The 23,190-nt window shown below is 57.2% G+C and overlaps 1 protein-coding gene and 1 long non-coding RNA gene across 3 annotated transcripts; one reads left to right on the top strand and one right to left on the bottom strand.

Annotated features, from left to right (window-relative positions):
* Nucleotides 1–1,774: 1,774 nt before the first annotated feature.
* On the top strand, nucleotides 1,775–22,695 carry NGFR (nerve growth factor receptor). 2 transcript variants are annotated; one of them, XM_021067136.2, is made up of 6 exons: nucleotides 1,775–1,962; nucleotides 9,580–9,721; nucleotides 12,833–13,192; nucleotides 17,375–17,627; nucleotides 19,541–19,701; nucleotides 20,376–22,695. In XM_021067136.2, exons 1-6 carry the CDS (start codon nucleotides 1,894–1,896, stop codon nucleotides 20,675–20,677), a joined length of 1,287 nt encoding a protein of 428 aa, XP_020922795.2. In that variant the 5' UTR covers nucleotides 1,775–1,893; the 3' UTR covers nucleotides 20,678–22,695. The 2 variants fall into 2 exon arrangements, with proteins under 2 accessions (XP_020922795.2, XP_084840861.1); XM_084984735.1 differs by lacking the exons at nucleotides 1,775–1,962; nucleotides 9,580–9,721; nucleotides 12,833–13,192 and adding an exon at nucleotides 14,309–14,433.
* LOC146398152 (uncharacterized) lies at nucleotides 2,819–19,687 on the bottom strand. Its single transcript, XR_014821194.1, has 4 exons — nucleotides 19,480–19,687; nucleotides 15,604–15,695; nucleotides 4,992–5,124; nucleotides 2,819–4,367 (listed from the first exon to the last, which is right to left on the bottom strand). It is a non-coding gene; the product is annotated as an uncharacterized LOC146398152 (long non-coding RNA).
* Nucleotides 22,696–23,190: the final 495 nt, after the last annotated feature.

Raw genomic sequence — 23,190 nt, forward strand, 5'->3', positions numbered from 1 at the left:
GAAATTCTGCATGTCTTGGGTGTGGCCAAAACAACAACAACAACAAAGTGATCCCGGTCTGGGAGGAGGGCATCCTTGGGGATTTCTGAAGGGGGGCTAGCCGCCTGGCCTCTCAGGCCCAGCCATCAAAGGGGGTCATGTACATTCACAGTCAAGGCCACAGCGATGTCTGCCTGTCCTTTCTGGGGATGTCCTTTGTTGGTTATACAAGAAAGAAATCTGCAAGGAAGATTTTTATCCCCCATGAATGAATGAAATAGCTGCAGCTGATCATTACAGCTGCGACATCACCTACCAGCAGCGAGCATGCCCTCTTGAGACACAAGTGTCTTAATCTGCCCCTTCTCCCTGAATGTGGGATAGTAGCCCTATTTTTTTTTTTTTTCCAAGTCTAAACTGATGTACATCTGGCCAAGATCAGGGTGAGGGGATGGACTTTGTCGACTTATCCCCCCTCCCCAGCTCTCCTCCTGGGCCTTCCTGTTTGGGAACTAGGAGAGGGTGGGAACAGGTAGTGGGGGGGGGGACATCAAGGTAGACGTGGGAGTGGTTCCCACCCAAAGACTGGCAGCACACTCCCTGGGGTGCTGGGGTGGGGTGGGGTGCTATGATTAGGAACTGCCAAGCTTTCTAAGGCATGGTGAGTGCAGTCCTGGGGAAGGCGACCGTAGTACATGGACAGGTACCTGGATGTGAGTCCATCCAACCAATTTTACCTCTATTCCCTTCTCCAGACCTTTTCCAAACGCCTACTGTGTACGAGGCATTCAGATAAGAAACCATAGTCCCCACCTGCACGGTGCTTATCAGCTAATGTAAACACAATCCAATGAAGGCAAAGTGTTTAGGATGCATCTATGCTCTTGTTTGCGTGTAAGTGTGTGTGTTCATGACCGTGCGTGTGTTCCACGTGACGTAACTGCATCCGTACACAAGTGTGTGTGAGTGTGTAGGTGAGTACGTGTGTCTGCATATTATGAGCACATGGGAGATGAGTGTGCATGTGTGGAGGTGCACACGTATGTGTCGCATGCGCAGGTCTACAGGACTGCGTGAGCATGGTGTGGGCACGTGTGAGTGCACAAGCACATATATATGGGAGCTTGGGAGTGGGTGTGTTCCTTTTTGTGCGTGTACACACCTGTGATCCCTTCAAACCCATCTTTTGAGAATTCAGTTGATAGCGGGATGGACTCCACCTTGAACATCCCCGCTGCTTGCGGTCATGGTCAGGCCACCTGCTGACCCCCCTCCCTCTCCCCTAGGCCTCCGCACAGACAACCACCCCCCAACACCCGTACCCCCCCTCCGCCCCAGCACCGGGCAGGGGCAGAGGGAGGGGTGGCCTATAGGCCAGTGGGTATTATTGCTGATGCGGCTGGGTAGGGAGCAGGGCACCGGGGAAGAAGCTGAAGCCAGTGGCAGGGAAAGGCAGGTAGGAGAGTGAACCCTGCGGGGGGCCGCAGCCCAAGGGAGTGGGAGCCGCAGTGGGGACGCCCCGAGCCCACAGCATCCGGGACAGACGCGCTGTAGCGCTGGCCAGGCGCCGGGTACCCGGGCGGGGTGGGGGATAGACTCGGAGGGCCGGGGCGCGGAGAAGCGGCAGCGGGGCGGGCGGGCGCGGCTCCCCGCAAGCCCTCCCTCCCCTTCGCTCCCCTCCCGGAGGCGGCAGGGCGGGCGGGAGCGGTTCCGGGGGTGGGCGGGCGGGCGGGCGGGGCGCGGAGGAGGCGGGGCCGCCGCACTGGCTTCCCTCAGCCCCTCCCGCCCTCAGCCAGAGGGAGCCGAGCCTCGGCCAGCTCCGGGGGGCGGGCGCTCGAGCGCAGCGCAGAGCAGCCCCATCGGTCCGCGGAGCGGACTCCACTGGAAGCCGAGCGCTGCCACGGTAGGCGGGCGATGGGGGCAGGTGCCGCCGGCTGCGCCATGGACTGGCCGCGCCTGCTGCTGCTGCTGCTGCTCCAGGGGGTGAGTGCTAGCCGGAGAGGAGCCCGCTCCCTTTCCCAGGACCGGAACCCTGATGAGTTCAGGTTTCCTCGAGGGAAAATAGAAAAGAGGGCTGGGGTCCTCGATGCTGGGGGCGGATGGCGGGAGAGAAGCTCCGATGCCAGTATCCACAGAGGAGCATCTAAGGATTTCAGAGCGAAGAGGCGACCCTGAGATCCAGGGTAGAGATGCGGATAAGAGGGGCGCACGGATGCGGGTCCTCAGGTACCAGGAGGTATATGTGTGGAGGAGCTGGGAAGGGTCTCTCAGAAGGGGACCGTGGGGCTCTCGGATGCCTGGGTTCCTTGGAAGAAGGCGCTTGAATGCCAAGATCTCGAGGCGACTTCCCCCCTGAGCATCTTGATCTCTGGAGGGTCATGGGACGGAACCTGGGCTAGAGAAGGAGAAGGAATGGGACGGGAACTAGAGAAGTGAGGGGCGAGCGTGGTTAGGGCGGGGAACCGGAGACAAGGGGATGGAACAATGGGAGAGGAGGTTGCAGGGACTGGAGGCAAAGGGGACTGGGCATCGGACAATGAGGACCAGCCAGACAATGGGGGGGAGGGGCGTGGGAGGGAGACGTTCGTGGAGCGGGGCTCTGTTGAAGAAAGAGAAATGGTTAAGAGAGGGCAGAAAAGGGATGGCGGTGAGGGAGGTAGAGAGATGGAAGCAAAACGAGAGGACGGAGAAGGGAGAACGGACCCTAAGGTGGTCGGGGCCCCGCCTGCCCGCGGAGGGACAGTGGGACGAGAAGAGAGGGCAGAGGCACAGACACTTCCCGCGCCTGTCGCGCGCTCTTTCTCCCGGCCTCGCGAGGTCAGGCAATTGCGGCTTGGGGTCCGAAGCTAGGAAGGGAGTGCCCACTTCGCCGGGGCGAACCCGCTCTCCGGGTTCTCCGGCGACCGGCGGGCTCCTCCTCCGCATTTATTCTCGCAGTTTGAAGCAGAGCGGAGGACAGGATGGGACAGAGCTAGGCGTCGTCCGACGGGTTCTGGTCGCCGCCACTTCTTGGGGTGCAGAGAGGCGGGACGCGCAAGGCGGGGAAGGTCGGGGTAGCGCGCAGGCGAAGGCGGCCCGCAGGGGGCGCTGTGGCGCGAGGGCTGAGCCGTCGCAGCTACCCGCGCGACTGTGGCTAAGCGCCGCACCGCCACCCCGACCTCCAGTTAAGTTAAGCAGCCCGAGCGTCGCGCTGGTGGTTCGCTCTGTTTCCGCGCCCCGCCCAGCCTTGGGTGAAAGACACCGGGCAAGGAACAAAACGGGGGTGCTTGTACGCCTGGGATTCTGTCCCGGAAAAGGACCGTGGGTCCTCGTGAGCGTCAAAGTCCGCCCGGAAGTTCTGCCGAGACATTCAGGAGATGTGACCTGGTGTGTGGCCATGAACCGAGTGCCCTGAGAGGTTTGGCAATGGAGGAGGTGTCCTCACTCTCCCTGCCATCTTCATCTCTCATCGGAGCCTCGCATCTCCAAATCCCAGCTTTACAGACAGAGGCTCTGAGAGTTGAAGCCAATTGCTCAAGATCCCACAAGCAAGTAGAGCCAGAATTCTTAGCTAGCCTGCCCCTCACCTGATTCCCAGCCCGGTACTCCCCGTACCTCTTAAAAGGGGCTGCCCGGCGTCCCAGCTTGGGTTAAGAGCTGCGTGGCTCGGCGGCGGCGGGTCGGCGTGACAGAGTCCGGCCGACGGAATATTGGGGGCTGGGATGGGCAGAGAGCCTCTCCGGGTGCTGGCCCTATCCTCGAAGCTCAGCCCCAGTTCTCTGGGATGCTAGTACCTGTGGCTTCGTCCGGGCATGTGGGAGTGACTGCGGGCACGTTTGCTGACTAACGTCACGGGTTAAAGATGCTTCTCAGCCGGGGAGGAAGGGAGCGGGAAGGGGGGTGGGGGGGACTGTAGTGCGGATCCCGGAGAGGCGAGGGCGTGGGCTCCGGATCTGGGCTGGAGGGTGTCCGCCGAGGAGGGAAAAGGCGAGACAGGAGGGGAGCTGCGCGTGGAGGGCCTGGGGGCTCGGAAAGGTGGACCCCGCTCGGAATCTGCCGCCTGCAGCCCCTGGGACTCTCGCCTCCGCCTTGCCGCGGGGCTGCTGTCTCGGGGCTGGCTCTGTGCACCGCAGCGGTCCGAGTTTCTTCCTGGGCCGCGGCGAGAGAGTGCTGAAACCAGAGCGCGTCCCGGCGGGTCGGCTGGCGAGCCGCGCCGGTAATGGAGGCACTTTGTCATTCAGACGTCTGTAACCGGAGCCGCTGGACTGGCTAATGCGCATAATAGGGATGCAGCGACGGCAGCAAATGCGAGCACGCGAGCGGGGCCGGGTGGGGGAGGCGCCTCGGAAGGGAAGGTGTTCCCACGCCGCTGTACCAGCCAGGTCCCGTGCACGCGCCTAGATTCTTCCCTGGGGGTGCGGGGCGGGGAGGCGGGAATAATAAAATTGATTGAGTGCCTACTGCGTGCCATGCATGGCCCTGAGTAATTTCTCTTATGTTATTTAATCCTTATAAGGTCCCAGCCGAGTCAATCTAGTTATTCCCATTTACAGCTGAGAGAGCTGAACCTCCCGGACCTTCAGACGCGAAATCAGGCTCTCCCAGTTTAGTAGATGGTGGCGCCCTTGTTGGAACCTAGGGTGCCTGGCTTGGAGTTTACTCTGTCCTCCTTATGCCAGGCACCGGCCCCTCCCCCAACCTTCCAGATCACGGAAGGACACGTGGCCTTGAATTACACATTAGATCGTGTCCGGTGCTCTTGGCACCACAAAGTTATAGCTGAGCCCCTCTCTCCCAGCCCGCCCCCTTTCAAATTATTACTGCAACATCCTCCTCAGTAATTCGCTCTTGTCTTTGACCCCAAACTCCACCCCTGTCTAAAGGGTTGAGGGGGCATGTGCCTCCCCAGGGTTTGCATTGGTCTCAAAGACCCTTCCCATGTTTGAAAACTCTCCAACCCCGTGACAGTGGCCAATGGCTCCATTCACTTAAGGAACCCTTTGCTGAAGCTGCTGTGAATGCTTAGGACTCACCACACTGAAGCCTGCCTGTAGTTTCAGATTCTTTCAACTATTTCGGCGTATTCTCTATTGGGTCCAGTTTTGAAAAATTAAATCTTAAAAGTCCATTCACGTAAGGGTGTTTCCACCTTAATTTCTTGAAAGCCTGGAAATGGCAAAAAGAACAAAAAAAAAAAAAAGGAAAAGATTTGCAAACATTCTCAAAAATGGAACGAAATCATTCCATCAGACATGGAAATGAGTAAGTGTAATAAATGTAAATTTCAAGCAAATGTGTCTGTCATTTTGGCAAATCCATCGTTTGGAGCCATTAGCCTGAATCCTCGCCATCCCTCCCTCCTTCCCAAGATTGCTGGGCCTTGAACCCAGAGGGAGTGTGGCCGGGTGGTGCATCAGGCCGGTGAGCAGCATGACCTCTGTGGGCCTCAGTTTCCACCTCTGTCCCATGACGGCAATCCCTCAAGTCTTTCCTCCTCAGCTTCTGGAGCAACTCTTTGGGGTGATATTTTCTCTCCATCGTGGGACCATAACTCCTTCCAGGAGTCAGGGACCATGTCTTAAGAGACACTCTTAGTTCCTTTTTTTAAAAAAGTATTTTATTTATTTATTTATGTCTTTTTGCCTCTTCCAGGGCCACTCCCGTGGCACATGGAGGTTCCCAGGCTAGGGGTCTAATTGGAGCTGTAGCCACTGGCTTACGCCAGAGCCACAGCAACGCAGGATCTGAGCCACATCTGCAACCTACACCACAGCTCATGGCAATGCCGGATCCTTAACCCACTGAACAAGGGCAGGGATGGAACCCGCAACCTCATGGTTCCTATTCGGATTCATTAAGCACTGCGCCTCGACGGGAACTCCAAGTATTTTAAAATGATAGTTGATTTACAATGTTCTGCCAATTTCTACTGTACAGCAAAGTGACTCAGTCATTGGAAACTCAGTCCAATGCTTAGGAAATAGCTGCTGACTTAATTAACTTTGAACAGAGCAGGTCCCCATCCTCCTTTGGTCCCCATCCTCCTTCAGACTCTTCTTGGTGGGTGTCTGTCTTCACTCCTATCTTGCCCCCTGCTCTGAGATGGTTTTCCCTCTTTGGGGATGGCTAAACTCTCCCCTCCCTGGAGTTCCCATTGTGGCGCAGTGGTTAACGAATCCAACTAGGAACCATGAGGTTGTGGGTTCGATCCCTGGCCTTGCTCAGGGCATTAAGGATCCGGCGTTGCCGTGAGCTGTGGTGTAGTTGCAGATGCAGCTCGGATCCGATTAGACCCCTAGCCCGGGAACTTCCGTATGCTGCGGGAGCAGCTCAAGAAAAGGCAAAAAGACAAAAAATAAAAAAATAAAAATAAAAACCTCTCCCTTCCTGCTACCTACTCTCTTCCCCCCACCCCACCCCCATCCCCTGCCCAGGCTTAGCAGTTCAGCTTGTCCTTAAGACAAGACACTTCTTTAATTAGTAACATTTAAAGTTTCCATCCTGGCGCAGAGGAAATGAATCTGACTAGGAACCATGAGGTTGTAGGTTTGATCCCTGGCCTCGCTCAGTGGGTTAAGGATCCGGCATTGCCGTGAGCTGTGGTATAGGTCGCAGATGCGGCTCGGATCTGGTGTGGCTGTGGCGTAGGCCAGCATCTGTAGCTCCGATTGGACCCCTAGTCTGGGAACCTCCATATGCTGAGGGTGCAGCCCTCTAAAAAACAAATAAATAAATAAATGTAACATTTATTAAACTCTTACTGTGCACCAGACAGATTTGCATAAATTACATTTACTTTTCACAGCCACCCTGGGCAGTAGATATCACCAACCCAGTGTTTTAGTTGGGAAAACTGAGGCTTAACAGAGATAGAGAATTTACCCAAAGCAACATGCTTATTCAGTAGCAGATCTGGAATGTTTTGAACTAGAACACAAAACAAGCACAGGAAACACATGGTTACTAATTATGTAGCCTTGACTCCAAATGAAAGACTTGGGAGAAGAGAGAGGACCACCAGTGGGCTTTGACAGGAGGGCGGGGCACGGGGCTGCCACTCCGCCCACTGCCACGACAGACCCTTCCACTATCCCGGGCCCAGGTCTCTACTGACCCCAATTAACGGGAACTCAGCCCAAAGCCAAAAGAATGCCAGAAAGACCTTGCAAAAGAGAAAGGAGGGGTCTCAAAGTAAATACACAGCTTACTCATTTACATAATGCTTACAGCCACCTTCTGAGGCAGGTCCTGTCATAATTACCTAATGAGGAAGAAACTGAGGCGCAGAGAAATTCCAAACCCGTCCCAGGTCACCTCACTCTAAGCCATGAGCAAGGATTCAGCGCAATGATGAAGGCAGGAGAACTCACACTTTTTACTCTGAGAAGGGCCCCCCCTTTTGGTTCAGATCCTGCTTTCATTCCCTTTATACATCTTCCCACCAGGGCTAGTTACGTACTTTCTAAAGATTCAATTAGACCTAATACATTAGAATGGGGGAGGGGCTGCTCCGGTCACACTGGGAGCAGCGAGAGTTGACAACTGATACCTTGACAGGAAAGGAGGAGACAGAAAAATGGTAAGAAAAGCTGACAGGAGAACTCCAAGAGACAAAAGTGTGGTCATTTGTGATAAAGAACATAGGGCATCACTGCATCGCCGCCCAGAAAAATCGCTCGTGTAACTATTGAGCCCCTGAGTCATAGGGAAACGGTGAAAGTGTGTTTCAGAGACAGAGGAAGGGGAAGCGCCCATAGTTAAAAGTGAAAACCATTAGATGAGAAGAGCAGCAAATCCTTGACCTTCCAGAATCTCAGCTCTCTACGGAGAGAGTTGGTCCCTGGAGTTCTCATTAATCGAGGCCATATTGTCTCACTGTCTTAAATTCCAGAAATATACACGTTGGGTCCCTAATATGTGCCAGGTTCTGTCTCAGGCACTGAGGCCAGCACAGTCCCTGCTCTCAGGGAGCTGACAGTCCCATGGGGGTGTCTGCAGAGACTCAGACCAGACAGGAAGACCGAACAGGGAGGACAAGGGACAAGGTGGCTCCGCCTGATCCAGGAAGGCTTGGGACCACGGGACCACTTCCCTGATGAAGTGACATTTAAGCAGAGTCCTGAAGGATGAAAAGAAATCTGAACAGACCCTTCTGGAATCTGGAGTCTTGCTCACCTCCTGGGGGAAACCTCGTGTCGGGGACTACACCCCCCCACCCCACCCCCACCGGGCTTCTGGTCTGCAGATGTTCCCAGCACCCCGTCCCTGCCACCTGGGAGAAGACGGTGGCAGCACCCACGGTTCCCCTCCTAGGCTGCCTGCACCCTCCCCATTGGGCTCTTGAGAACTAGTGGCTGCCTCCTCAACTGATCCAACCTGGCCATCCCCCTACCTCCATCAAACCCTGCTGAGACCTCAGGATATTTGAAAGGACTGGAGGGAAAGACATGTTTTGGGCCAACATGGAAGCAGCAGGGGAATGTCCCAAATGACCTGGACAGCGCCCCTCTAGTCCCATGATCCAAAAGCCCCTGTTTCCTCTGAGCATCAAATGAGGGCTGCATGGTCTGGAGCCAGGGAAACAGGCTTTGGAATTTTATTAGATATTAAGTTTTTTTTTTTTTTTTTTTTTTTAAAGGAACAGAAATACAAAGCAAGCTGGCAGCAGCCCCTCCCTCTAGGGAATCTGGTGCTAAATCATTCCATCCATGAGCAAAGATGCTTCAGCGGCAGGAATCTGACTCCCCTCTCCCCTGTTTCCAATGCAGGTCCCACTGGCTGCCTGGGGGGCAGGGAGAGGGGCGGGCTGGTGGCTGGAAATCAGACCCTGGTGGAGCAGGGCTGCTGGATGGTGAGAGCTGCCACTTTCTCATCATTGATAACAGGCAGCCTTTTCTCCCGTCTTGGCGCCAGACTCTTGATGATTGGCTGCTCTTTTGCTTTGGCCCTAAGGTGACTCCCTCTCTCTCTCTCTCTCTCTCTGTCCAGAGAGATGCAGAATCAGAGAGGGAAAGCAGGGCAGGTCAGAACTCTCAGAGCAGAGCCAAAATTTGAACCCAAGGTCCCACCTCTGTTCTTGGGTACAGACCCCTCCCATTTCATACTTAATATGTGGAATGGTAGAATTAAGGACCCGGAGCCCGGCTGCCCTTTGTTAGAAAAAGACTCCTCTTTGGGTACACGCATCCTTGCAGGTGTGCAGCTTAGCAGGTGGCATTTGGGCTAGATTTCAGTTTCTAGTCACCTCCTTGGCTGGGAGTCCTATGCAAGCTGCAACCTGCCTGCCGCTTCAGCTGCTCCAAGTCTCTCTGCTGGACCTCAGGTTGCCTTCCCCCCATGATGTATCCTTGGGATTCTAGGAGCTGCTGTAACCCCAAGATGAACTTTGCAGAAAGTCAGCATCCAAGGCTCTGACCTCACACTCCCAGCAGCCTGCAGGGGTGCACTGTCCCCCGTGGCCTTTCTTCCCCACCAGCTTTCAAGTGCCAAATGCCTCCCTGGTGAGCTCATCCGGGCCCAGGTGGTTCCAATAGAAGGCTTTAGAAGGGGATGTTTGCTCCGTCGGAATCCACCCCTCCTCCATCTCTTGCCAGTCTGATCTTCTGACCTTCCCCCACTCAGGTGTCCCTTGGAGGTGCCAAGGAGACCTGTCCCACAGGCATGTACACTCACAGCGGCGAGTGCTGCAAAGCCTGCAACCTGGGTGAAGGCGTGGCCCAGCCTTGCGGAGCCAACCAGACCGTGTGTGAGCCCTGCCTGGACAGTGAGTATAGATGACCAGCGTGGGGAAGGGGGTGGAGGGCACACTCCGAGTCCTGGCAGGGACTCCTGCCCATCACTGCTTGGGCACCAGGAGTGAGTCTGCCGCAGGATAGGAGGCAGAGAGGGGAAGCTCCGAATGGATGAAAGAAGCATGCAGAGGGAGGAGGGGGACCTGAGGGGGGAATCCCTGGGGTGGGGGGGCGCCCCTTCCAGAGACCCCTAGCAGAGAAGCCTTGTAGAAGAGTGTTCTGGCCAGGTGGGAGGAGTAGCTGATGCTAAGACCAGCTAAAAATATCCGCTGCACTGCAAAATCAATGGCTGCCACTTACCCTCCGCGTGTTTGTGGGGAGGGGAGGAAGATCAAATCCTGGCTGTCCTGGAGACTGACCTTGGGGGATCCTGGGAGGGTGTGGCTACACCTCCCCCCAGGCCAACTGTTCTCCAGCCCTGACCGAGGAAGCAGAGCTTTCCCCATCAGCGGGGATGGAGGCTGGCGCCCTACAAGGATGTCTTTACAGGGGGGTTGAGGTCAGGATGGGGGAGGGGCGCTGTGGCCATTCCTATCTGGGATTTCCTTGGGAAGAGGAGTCTTCCAGCGCTGCTGGATGAGGGAGGCAGAAAGATGGCAGGTCTGCCTGGAAACGTCTCCTCACTGTTGATTGTCAGATCCTGCCTTCTAACTGGCTACTCAATGCCCATCTGCAGGACCAGTGGGAATTCTACTCAGACTGTTCTTTAATCATGCTGGGAACAAGGTTACAGGAACTGGGGACTCTGAACACACCCACCAGCCTGTCTTTAACCTTTGGAGCCAGCCCACCACCAACATCGCAAGGCACACACGCTCTCTCTTCTTCAGGCAACCCCAACTCCTTGATGTCCCGACCATACAGTTTTCCTATTTCTGTGCTTGTGGATCCTATAACTCATCCCCCAGCAGAGGGATGCCTGGGGCCAGGTGAGGAGGCTGGTCATCCTGCAATGCCTTTGCTACCTTGCCCTCTGGCCACCACTGCTGGCTCTGGCCATGCAGAGTTTCCATCCCAGTGCAGGGCTGGCCAACCATCAGCTGCCCTGCGACCTCTGGTATTTGCCTCTCTCAGTTCCTACCCCAGGACCGCCTCTCCTTGGGTCCTAAGTCGCCTAGGATGGGACCGCAAACCTTTCTGTCTGAAGTAAGGGGTGGGATAGAAGAGGCTGAGAGAGGGAAGGGGAGGGAAGACAGGACCAGAGACCAGCTCGGAATTTTCCCTCCCGTTTCCTCCCTCTGCCCCCCTTCTTCCCCATCCCCCGCCCCAGCTGTGTTAACGAGCTGCCTTTACAAGCCCACTTTATGAGACCGAGACCCCAGTGGACTTTCCCTCTATCCTCAAAACGTTTCCACAAGGAAACCCATTAAGCTCCTGCCTTCATTCTCTGCCAAAAAAGACCACATTTTCCCCACCTCCTAAAACTCTCTCCCCAGGAGTTGGCTGCTAATTTTCTGTATGTTCCCATGGCCAGGAAGCTCCCCTTCCCTTCCCCTGTGACTAGACCCACCCCCGTGCCACTTGCCAACCAGATAGGAGCCTCTTGTATAAACTGGACATCCTGCCTTGGCCATTTAGGTTTGGGCGTTCTTTCTGCTGTCTGACTAATAGCCCTGCTACTGAAGTTCATTGCCCACCCTGGGGAAGCCCAACCTTTACAGGACCCCTGCTGGGGGTCAAGTACTTTACAGTGGAATTTCACTTATTCCTCACCACAACAGGGAGTGAAGACTTTACTCCCCGTTTTATAGAGAAAGAAGAAAAGCTCAGAGAGGTTAAGTAAAACACCCAGAGTCACACAGCTAAATAAAGTGATGGAAGCAGGTTTTGAATCCAAGTCTGCCAGAAGCCTAGGAAGAGAAACACAGGGGTCCCTCTGCCAGAACTGATGTGACACCAAAGTCTCCCTCCAGGCCCATCTGTCTTTTCTTCCAAATCTCTTCCCCACCCCCGTCCCCCTTAAGCTACTGTCCCTTTCATTTCAAGAGAAGTGAAAAGCAGAGATGCTTTTCTCTTCTTTGCTTCTCCAGCCCCACCCTCAGCCGCCAAAATAATGACCCTGCGCTCCATCTTGGCTCTTGATGCCTTTAGAGAAGCTTAAGATTTAGGACCCCCCTGCCCCCAGCAAGCTTCAGTTTCCCTCCAGTGGGCTCCTAATATCTCTACCCCTGCTTCCGCCTTCTGGGCAGTCCTCCTACCCCAGTTGTCAGGTTCTAAACCTGTGCTCTTCCAGCCTCTTGGATTCAGTCTGGCGTCAATTTCTCCACCTTGGGCTGGAAGGGGTGACGTTCTGGCTCTGTGCCTTCCTGCCTCTTTGCACGAGGATGCAAGGACTCTGGCATCCCCAGCACATCCATGCCCTGATTCTGGAGCTCCCGCCCCTTAATTGAGCGTGAGTCAAGCATGAGCTTGAAAATATTTCCCTCGTGCCATTTGAAAGGGCGCTGGACTATATGTGCAAGTCCTTTTTCTTTCTAGCCCGGATCCCTCCTGCTGTAGCTTTCGTGCCAGGAGTCCATCCCTGCCCTCAAGAGCCAAGCCCTTCTAGCAGCCAGGAGTAGCAGCGCCGTGGGTGGGAAATTCTGTTGTCTAACCCTAGTCACTCCCATTCAGGACACACCTGCTCCCACCTGTGCCGAAAGGGATGGAAGGAGGCTCCCTGGGGAAGGCCGGCTGTGCCTGGGCTGGGTTCACAGCTCAACTCTGGCCTGCAGGGAGGGCTGGATGGGAACCATGCTCAGATTATTCCTTAATCACGCTGGGAACTCTTTAAAAGAGTTTGTCCAAAAAATGTACCAGCAGTGGCTGGGTTACCCCTGGGAAACCCCAGGGCCAGAGCTTCCGGGGTCTGGAGCTGGGGGCTCTCGGCTCCCTTCCTCCTTCCCAGGCTCCTGCCACCAGCTTTGACCCCAGGGGAGGGGGTGGGAGTCAAAATGGGGGGAGCGGGGCGAAACGAGGGGGTCAGAGCCCTGGCCCTGGCCGGGGATGGGGCAGGAAGGCTTCCAGCCTCTGCATCCTACGTGCCCCCAAGGAGAGGAAACTAAACTGGGGCGCAACTTCCCCGCGCGTCCATCTGTCCTCAGGCGTGACCTTCTCGGACGTGGTGAGCGCCACCGAGCCGTGTAAGCCGTGCACCGAGTGCGTGGGGCTGCAGAGCATGTCAGCGCCCTGCGTGGAGGCGGACGACGCCGTGTGCCGCTGCGCCTACGGCTACTACCAGGACGAGACGACCGGCCGCTGCGAGGCGTGTCGCGTGTGCGAGGCGGGCTCGGGGCTGGTGTTCTCGTGCCAGGATAAGCAGAACACCGTGTGCGAGGAGTGCCCCGACGGCACGTACTCCGACGAGGCCAACCACGTGGACCCGTGCCTGCCCTGCACGGTGTGCGAGGACACCGAGCGCCAGCTTCGCGAGTGCACGCGCTGGGCCGACGCGGAGTGCGAGGGTGAGTGTGCGCGGAGCGGACCTGGGGCAGGCAGGCTGGGTCCTGGCCGGCAGGACAGCCCTGTGGCCTCGAGCCAGCGGGCATCCTCCCAAGCCTTCCCACCAAGGGACCCCGTCCACTATTTCCGCCTTTGGGCTAAGTGGTTGGAAAGCCATGCGCCTCCTCCCAGGCCCCACTCCTTTTCCAAGGCTTTATTAATCTGTGGCTACTGACTGGGGATTGGAGGGGTGACAGTTAAGCAGCCCAGAGGTGGCCTCTGTGTGCAGAGGCACAGATAGGACATGTTTGATCCTTGAGGCCGACTCTCTGAACTGGAGGAGGGGCCCGAGGGTCCTGGGGGTTGGGCGCTTAGTGGTTTATGGTTCTGGGACCTGGGATAGAATCCACCCTGTCCCTTACTATCTGCTTGAAGTCAAGGAAGTCACTCCTGCCTCTGGACCTGTCTCCTTACTGGTCATCGGGTTTCCAGGGTTGCTGTGGGTTAGGGAAGGGGGCTGGCTCCCTTCCCCTGGTGGGAGAGGGGTCAGCAGTCACTGGTACAGTTGAGTCAAGGATGAAGTTGGACCCCGGGAACACACACTAAGTGGTTGTGGGGATAGGAGCTTGGGGACAGAGAAAGAAAGGAAGCAGCAGGCCTGGGGCTCGGGAGCCAGAGGACGAGACAGGTGCACACAGACGGCCCTTTGCCTCCCCCCACTCCCCCCACACCGGGGTGGATGGGAGCTGAGGGTGCCCACCTTCGCCAGATGGGGGCAGTTCCTGGGGTGGGAGGAGGACACCCTGTGGCAGCCAGGACAGAACTGTTTTGGTCTCTGGTTGGGGACATCCATCTTGGGGGAGAGACTGACAGGGCCTTTGCTTTCTGTCAATCACCCCATGGCTGGGCACACATTTCGCTCTTTCCCCTGGGGACCCAACCCTCAGGGTGGTGCCCTCACTCTGAGCAGGCGGCACCGAGCCTCCACCAAGGAGCCCTGAGTTGGACAGGACACAGACGGCCTTTGCCCGAGTCTGATGAGGGAGAGGCGGTCCCAGCACTTAGTTCCTGGGAGATCCTTCATTCTGGCGGAGGCTGCATTGCCCCCCTGCCCCAGTCAGCCCCGAGTCGCAAGGGAGTGATAGAAGCCTGCCCGGGGAGCCTCTAGTCTGACACACCCATGCCTTCCTTCCACATCCTGTGATCCCCCCCCTTGCACAGGGACCTCAGGGTGGAGAAGGCTATTAAGCTGGGCTGAAGCCAGGTATGTGTGAGAAGCTTCTTCCTGTATTCAGATGTGGGGTCAGGGTGGAGGAGCAGGGGCGGGGGGGAAGAGAACAAGGGGGTTCCGGTGGCAATTGCCCTGGGCCAGGAGACAGGCAAGTAGCATCAGGCACAGAGCAGAGCAGGGAGGGAGTTTCAGCAGCCTGCAGGCGGGCAGGCGGGCAGCACCGGTCTGCGGGCAAGTCCTGACCAGCTGGCAGGTGGGCAGGCAGGGGCTCAGTTAGAGCAAAGGAAGGTGGTGGCTGGGGGAGGGGGGGGGTTCTGCTTTTGGGGAGTGGGCTTTCCCAGCCACCCTGAAGGGGGGCATTTATCTCTGTTCCCCACCCCCACCCCCGGTTCTAGCCTCTGAAGGGGTCAATGTCAGCTCTAGGGCAGAGGGAACGTTTCTGGAACTGGAATTTGATTCCTGCTTTGGTTGCCCCCGCCTCTGCCCCAGTGCAGGGTACTTCCTTGCGCATTCATTTCAGGTGTCAACATGGTGACTCACCCACCCTGGGGGCAGAAACACACCCCCCTACCACCACCACCAACCAAAGAAAGTTGGGTTTAGGAAAGGTAACCTGGTCCCTCCTTCCACCCCCACGCCTGACAGCTCCCATTCCGGAAATGGCTGTCAGGACCTGCCGAGGGCTTGGTGGGTTGGAATGCTAGTGGACATGGCCACATCTGGATCTCATCCCCTGCTTCCCTCCCAAGGGGGGGCGGGGGGTATAGATTGGAGAGATGTGGGGAAAGCACCTTGGAAGGCGCTGTCTTCAGCCTGGTCCATCCTCCGCCCTCTCTCAGCTCTTTCCCACTTCTCTCCAATCTCTGTGACGCCGGATTCCCTGACGGCCCCCCCGCCCCCCACCATACCTTCAGCCTCTGGGTTCTGGCGGGTTGAGCAGAACTGTACCCTCAGCCTGGGGAGGCTCTGGCTCCGGAGCTGGCGCAGTCCCCCAGCTGGGCCAGAGAAGACCCTCGGCGGGCCAGCGCCTGGTCTGGGGCTGCCCCAAAGGAGGGCTGAGTCTCCTCCACTCCCCGCCCCACCTCTTCCACGCCCTCCCTCCCCAGACTGAGATGGCGGAGGGGTGGGGTAGGGTGGTAGAGATGGCAGCTCCCTCCCCAACGCCAGCCAGATGGATGCCAGATTCACATCTGGAGACCTTACTTCTCAGAAGGTGCTGAAAATGAGGGCCTTTGAAGCATCTTTGTCTTCAGCCAAGGAGGCCAGGGAAACCGGTGGGCAGCTTGGACTCCAACCTGGGTGGGCAAATTGGGGACTGGATGAGGCAGCGCTTGGTAGCAAAGTGCCCGCCCTTCACCCCACTGGCATGTCCTGTCTGCTCACCCTCCCTGCCCCAGGCGTGGGATGTGAAGACAGATGGGGCAGGCGGCTTTGCCCAGACAGGTCCCCCCAGGTCGTTCAGAGCCCACATCCCCGGGTGCTGCCCCCGGCTGGGTTGCAGAGTGGAAAATCCCACTCGCCTGTGCCAGGGGGGTGCTGGGTCTCCTGCCAGGGTGGCTGGCAGTGCCCAGCTGGCATGAAAGAACCTAGGTGGGTGACAGGGCAGTCTCCATCCCCTGAGGCAGTGCGGCTCTGTAGGTTCTCTCTCCCACAGTTCTTGTCCTTCTCAAGTTGGGTTTGGGCTACCTGGCACTGTCTTCTTCCGGTGGCAAGATCAGATGGTTCGGGGGCCACATGGGGCAGGAAATTGAGGGTAGCCACTATCCACGGACTGGCCAGAAGGAAGCCAGCCAACTGGACACCTCCCCACCCTGCCTGAGCCTAGAGCTAGGACACCAGAGACCGGAAGGGAGGCAGCATGCCAGCTCTTGGGGGTGGGTACAGGGGGAAGGTACCTCTCTGCCAGACCCAATTACCTTCTCCTTCTTTTTTTTTTTTTTTTTTTTTTGCATTTTAGGGCTGTGCCCAAGACATATGGAGGTTCCCAGCCTAAGGGTCAAATCAGAGCCACAGCTGCCAGCCTACCCCACAGCCACAGCAACATGGGATCTGAGCCATGCCTGCAATCTGCACCACAGCTCATGGTAATGCCGGATTCTTAACCCACTGAGCGAGGCAAGGGATTGAACCCGAGTCCTCATGGATGCTAGCTGGGTTTGTGACTGCTAAACCACAATGGGAATTCCCACCTTCACCCCCCTTTAGGACAAGGATGACTGGGGCTGCTGGGGCAACCTGAGGCCAGAGAGATTACAACGTTCCCCAGCCTGATTCCCTGATTCCCCTGGAGGCTTCCTGGGGTCCACTCTCTTTGTGGGTTTACCTCCATGCCAGGCTTCTGGGTACCCAGGCAGAGTAGAATTCTAGGACCACAGCTATACTCGAGATGGAAGGGAGATTAAAAACCATCTCTTTTAATAGCCCCACCCTAGAGGAAGTTCCCGTGTGGCTCAGTGGTAATGAGTCTGATTAGTATCTATGAGGTTGAGGGTTCGACCCCTGGCCTTGCTCAGTGGGTTAAGAATCTGGTGTTGCCTTGAGCTGTGGTGTGGGTCATAGATGTGGCTTGGATCCTGTGTTGCTGTGGCTGTGGTGTAGGCCGGCAGCTACACCTCCGAATCAACCCCTAGCCTGGGAACCTCCATATTCCATGGGTGTGGCCCTAAAAAAAAATAGCTCTATTCTAGAGATGGGGAAATTGAGGTCCTGAGAAGTGAAGGACCTGGTCCAGAGTCACACAGCACGTCAGCGACAGAGCTGAAGGGGACCCGGGTCTCCCGATTCTCAGGGCCTTTGCTCTTCTCTGCCATCAAGACATCACACCCCCACTCCCAGCCCTCAACCCCGTGTGCAGCAGCTGGATCTGCACATACCTGGGGGCGAGACAGGGTCTGGGGAAGAAGCTAAAGGGGTGAGAACATAGGGGAGGGGCTTGAGGGGACGGGTCCTCACTCCTGTAGCCCTTTTCTCCCAGAGATCCCTGGCCGCTGGATGACACGGGCTACACCCGCCGAGGGCTCCGACAGCACAGAGCCCAGCACCCAGGAGCCTGAGGTACCTCCAGAGCAAGACTTTGTAACCAGCACGGTGTCCGATGTGGTGACCACAGTGATGGGGAGCTCCCAGCCCGTGGTGACCCGAGGCACCACCGACAACCTCATCCCTGTCTATTGCTCCATCCTGGCTGCCGTGGTCGTGGGCCTGGTGGCCTACATCGCCTTCAAGAGGTGAGACGGGAAACAGGGGCCAGGGAACCAGATCTTTGCCCTCAAGGAGGGCTTTGCTGTGACCATGACCTGAAAATACACACACTCTTTCATTTTTTTTTTTTCTCTTTTTTTGCTTTTTAGGGCCACACCCACGGCATACGGAAGTTCCCAGGCTAGGGGTCTAATCGGAGCTACAGCTGCCAGCCTATGCCACAGCCACAGCAATGCCAGATCCAAGCCTCATCTGCAACCTACATCACAGCTCAGGGCAATGCCGGATCCTGAACCCACTGAGCAAGGCCACGGATCGAACCCACAACCTCGTGGATACCAGTCAGATTCGATTCCGCTGTGCTACAACAGGAATGCCCTCTTTGATTTTTAAAAAATTTTTTATTTTTATTTTTATTTTTTGGCTACCTGGCGGCACATGGTGTCCCCAGGCCAGGGATCAGATCCCAGCTACAGCAACGCTGGATCCTTGAACGAACTGTGCCCCACCAGGGATCGAACCAGTGTCCTGGCGTTGCAGAGATGCCAATGATCCGTTTGCGCCAGAGCGGGAACTCCTACGCACACTCGTTTAAGTCAACCCCAAACTGAGGTCAACCTCACTCACCACCAGCTTCCCCACTTCTGAGTGCGGCAGGTCAGCTGGAGGTAGGGAAGGGGGGACCGTCCCTGTCCTGGCACCAGCACCTCCTCTCTCCCATTCTGCTCCCCTACCTGACACCCCAGCCCCCAACTCCCCACAGAGCTTTCTTCACCAACTGCTTGTGTCCTTACCCCCTGCACCCCATGTATTCCCACGGTCCTGGAAAGTTTTTTTTTTTTTTTTTTTGTCTTTTTGCCATTTCTTGGGCTGCTCCCTCGGCATGTGGAGGTTCCCAGGCTAGGGGGTCTAATCGGAGCTGTAGCCACCGGCCTACACCAGAGCCACAGCAGCGCGGGATCCAAGCCTCGTCTGCAGCTTACACCACAGCTCACGGCAACGCTGGATCCTTAACCCACTGAGCAAGGCCAGGGATCGAACCCGCAACCTCATGGTTCCTAGTCAGATTCATTAACCACTGAGCCACGACAAGAACTCCGTGGAAAACATTTAAGTGCATTTTCCATTCTTAAAAAAAAAAAAAAAAAGTCACCAAAGTAACGGTATGCTTGTTTGGGAAAACGCAAACAGGACCAACGGCTTGTAAAGCAAAAAGTATAAAGCCCCCTTTTACCTCCCCAAATCCTACCCCTCTCCTCACTGCAATCTGTTGGGAATGGATCCCTTCCAGCCATTTTCTGTGCGTTTCTAAAAAAACGTGTGTAAAACCTTTTATAGGTATATGTACACACGCAGGGTTTTTTTTTTTTTTTTCTTTTGATTTTTTTAAAGCTGCAGTGGGATCACACTATACATATTCCACGGCTTATTTTTTTCTCTTAATCTCCCTTGGGGGAGCTTTCCTCTGAACGTGTAGATTATCTGATCATTTCTAAGGGCTCCCTCAATCGTATGGGTGGATCAGCGTTGAGGTAGCCGGTCTCCTGTTGATGGATGTTTGGTTTGTTTTCAGTTTTTGTCTTATTGCTTTATAATAGCAGAGGAAATCCTTGCACATATCCCTGCGCACATGTGGGAGTGCTTTAGAAGGGTAGATGGGGAAAAGCGGAATTCCTGGGAAGTCATTTATTTGTACACTGCTTGTCCTGTGCACAGGGATCGCTTGCCAGGTATACCAAGCGCTGGGTGCTACTCAGCCCTCTGGCGTGGGCTGGGGGCAGGTGTGGGGAGAAAGGAACGCCTCGGGGACTGTGGGGGGGCGGTTACAGCTGCCTCCCCCAGGCCCCTAGCCTCCCCCCAACCCCAGAACACAGATACCTTAGCCGCACAGCCCATGTGGCCCCTTAGCCCTGAGACTGGGTCTGTCCTCCGGCTCCAGGTGGAACAGCTGCAAGCAGAACAAGCAAGGAGCCAACAGCCGGCCCGTGAACCAGACGCCGCCACCCGAGGGAGAGAAACTCCACAGTGACAGTGGCATCTCTGTGGACAGCCAGAGCCTGCATGACCAGCAGCCCCACACGCAGACGGCCGCAAGCCAGGGTAAGCAGCGAGGCCAGGCGGGGGCGGAGGGGGGGCTGCGATTAGGATTCGCTGTAGGAGGGCTGTGGGGGGCGCGGTTTGGGGGGCCCCTCTGTGTGGAAGGATGGGAGTGGTGGGAGGAGGGAATGCGTGGGAGCGCTCCTTTCCAGGGGAACGACTTGGGAAATGGAAGCTTCGCCAAATTGGAGCATCTAGACTCATCAAGCTAATTGTCCTCCAGGGCTAATTACTCCCCAAAGTGGCTGCAATTAGCCTCCTACCCAGGACTTCTGGGGAACAAGTAGTTAATTAGGTCCCCTAATTAGTGGCCCATAGCCCAGCTCCAGGACCCTTGCTGCTCTTGAGTCTGGGACCAGAAGTCCTGTCTCCTCCTTGATTAATTGCTGGGGTTGCAGGGAGGGGAGGGCAGGGACGTTAGGTGGTGGGGATGGTTCTGGAGCTGTGGGTGAGGAAGGCAGGTGAGTCAGCATCCTCCACATCCCCCCACCACCCTTCCCCCTATCCAGGACCTCCTCTCGGGCATCCCTCTGTCTCTGGACCCTTGGGTGTTCCCCAGATTGGGAGGAGAGATGCCTAAGCCCTTCCTGAGTCTGGCTTTAGGCCTCCCGGGCCGACTGTGGGGGGGAAGGGGGGGTCCCGTGGGTCACACCTGACTCCGCCTGGGTTCTCGGCAGGCCTCAAGGGTGACGGAGGCCTCTACAGCAGCCTGCCGCTGGCCAAGCGGGAGGAGGTGGAGAAGCTGCTGAATGGCTCCGCAGGAGACACCTGGCGGCACCTGGCGGGCGAGCTGGGCTACCAGCCCGAGCACATAGACTCCTTCACCCACGAGGCCTGCCCAGTCCGCGCCCTGCTGGCCAGCTGGGCCGCCCAGGACAGCGCCACGCTCGACACCCTCCTGGCCGCCCTGCGCCGTATCCAGCGAGCCGACATCGTGGAGAGCCTGTGCAGCGAGTCCACGGCCACGTCCCCAGTGTGAGCCAGCCAGCCGGGGAGCCCCCGCCCTGCCCCCGCATTCCGACGACTGATGCTCCAGCCAACCCCCACGGGCCAGCGTCAGAGCTGTGCACCTCTGGGCAGGGCCTTGGAGCCTCGGCCCGCTCCCCCCCCCAAACCACAGCCCTGTCACTGCTCCTGTGTGGCCCCATCGCTCTGATCACACGCCCCCTCCAGTGCCAGAAGCACCCCTGCTGCCTCTCCCACCCCTCCCGGCCCCATCACCATCTCAGGCCTTGGCTCCCATCTCCCCCCACCTCTGGGGGCGGGGGGGACAGCCCCTCCCCCCTTAACAGGTAGTCATTGCAGGGGGGCTGACACCAGGGATGGTGTTGGGGGCATGACAAGGCCCTAGAGACGCAGAGGGAGAGACTGCGGTACCAGAGCCATGGACTCACACTGTGAACTTGGGGGACAAGGAGCATCATCATGGCCTAGACCTCCCTCTGCGCCCCTTCCTCCTCCCCTCTGGCCTAAAGTGAAAAGGATCAGAGGTTTGTCAGAGCTGGAAGGGGGGGGTTGGAATCTAGCTCACCCCCCTCCTTTTATCTACAGGACAGTGAGGCCCAGAGAGAGGCAAGGACTTGCCCAAAGCCACACAGCAATGGGGAGGCCAAAGATGGGCTGCCCTCCCCACCCCCGCCAAATGAGGGGCGCAGGCCTCGGTTTGCTGGGAGTCAGGGGCCAGGCGACCCTCTGGGAAAGGTCTCGAAGCCAAACCCAGTCTGCCCTTCACCATCTCCAGGCCTGTCTAGTCCCTGTGGACAGGGGTTGCTTCACCGAAGGCCTGGTCCCCTGAGGCGTCATGATCACGATCAGGTTTGGGGTTTGTGGCCTAGGGTGCTGCTTCCCCCTGCCTGTCCCCACAGGCATGTCACCGTGGCATCCCTGGTGTGGCCCAGTCTGCAGGTACCCACCATTCCAGCACAGACCCCAAGCCAGCGTAGGCAGCATCTTCTCCCTCCCCCACCCCCAGAGCCAGCCCTGGAGGTCTGGGGACTAAGGACCCCTCCCACCCCAACCCACAACACACAGATTCACAGGCACACACACACAGGGGAGGAGAAATCTTGCTTCTCTCCAGGAGTTCTTTCTCTTGGACTGCGACCGGATCTTGCTGGGGCAGCTGCCAGAGAAGCGTCGAAGGGATTTGAACTCTGCTCGCTGTCTCCCCTCGCCCCCGGGTTTGGCGGGCCAAGGACGGCTGAGGCTGGAGCTGGCGCCTGCCTTCCGAGAGCCTGCACGCGGAGGAATGCTCCCCGCTCCCCCCCCTTCCCCGCAAGCCCGGGTTTGGCTGCACCCCGGAGGCAGCATGGACGCAAAGCGGACCAGCGTGGGAACGCAGCAGGAAGGAACTGAGTTACACGGTGGCCCAGAGCGTGTCTCTCGCGAGTTTAAAGGACCCCGTGAAGGACGTTTTCCCCCTAGCTTGGTACCAGAAAGGGGCCGGGCGGTCCCTCCCCGGCCTGTTCTGTTTTGCTTGATGTTGGAATGAGTGTGGACCCCCTCTATTTAGCATGAACGAGCCCCGAGCAGAGTGTACAGGGACAGCCCCCCCCCCCCCCGCCCCCCCGTCCCCAGCCCAAGGTTCTCCCATCCCTATATAAGGGACTGGAAACATCGTACCTGGATGGTATTTCTTCCACCTGATTCTGTGACAGGAGGAGGAAATTCACCTGCTGGCCCCTCACCTGTGACCCTGGGGAGTGAGGCCAAGTCCCAGGTATTTATTTTCCTCCCCAGCAGCAGGGGAGGGGGCGGGAGGTTGCAAATGTGTCTCAGCATGTGTTTGGTTCTGGGGCCCCCCCTGCCTCCCTTTGGGCCGAGGTGGAACCCTTTTGCACCCGCCCCTCCCCCCAGCTGGAGGCCATGTGAGCTCCAGACTCCCTGTCCCCTGCCCTGTCCCCTGCCCTTTGCATCCTGTGTAATCATTTCTTTGGCCCTCCTGAAACCTACACATAAAACGTAAATGATGACCATTAAATAGCAAAGAAAGAAAAATCATGCAGAGGTTTTCTGGAAATGCATGCTGTTTGAGCTGGCGGGGGTTGGGGGGGCCGGCGTTGTTTGTGGGTATGGCCGGGACCTGGGTATAATTTCCAACTTGGTGAGTTCCTGTCCTATTTTTCCCCCCAGGTAATGGGGACGTGTTAACCCAAATCCAGCAAATTCACACATGTCACCGTGGAGTTACTTTAAGTGGGATAAGGAAGGAGTGGGGGCCCTCGCCCCCAGATTTTGGAGAGGGAAAGTGCAAAAAGGCCATGCAGGAAGCTGGCCAGCTGTGAACCTGACCAGATGTCAGAAATGAAACTGACCACAGGGGAACCAGAGGCTTGCTAGCAGCGCCAGGTCACAACCCCACGGCTCCCAGCCACCCACATGGCCTGGGAGGCACCCCACCCCCCACCAGGCACATGGACACACACAAGGCCTGGCTCCAGATGGCCTGGCAGGAGCCTGGCTGGCCCGGCCTGGAGTTGGGCAGGCCCCCTC

This window comes from Sus scrofa, chromosome 12 (assembly GCF_054392235.1).
Source record: "Sus scrofa isolate SSC_HxYL_T2T_F1_AM1 chromosome 12, Sscrofa_HxYL_maternal_Yorkshire_Landrace_v2.0, whole genome shotgun sequence".
Taxonomy (NCBI): domain Eukaryota; kingdom Metazoa; phylum Chordata; class Mammalia; order Artiodactyla; family Suidae; genus Sus; species Sus scrofa.

What these genes read in the sequence shown, in the direction of transcription:
- NGFR (XM_021067136.2), top strand. Translation starts at nt 1,894, where the DNA reads ATGGGGGCAGGTGCCGCCGGCTGCGCCATGGACTGGCCGCGCCTGCTG. An exon ending in GTGTGAGCCCTGCCTGGACA is followed by an intron (nt 9,722 to 12,832) that starts GTGAGTATAGAT and finishes ATCTGTCCTCAG; the next exon opens with GCGTGACCTTCTCGGACGTG. An exon ending in GCAGACGGCCGCAAGCCAGG is followed by an intron (nt 19,702 to 20,375) that starts GTAAGCAGCGAG and finishes GGTTCTCGGCAG; the next exon opens with GCCTCAAGGGTGACGGAGGC.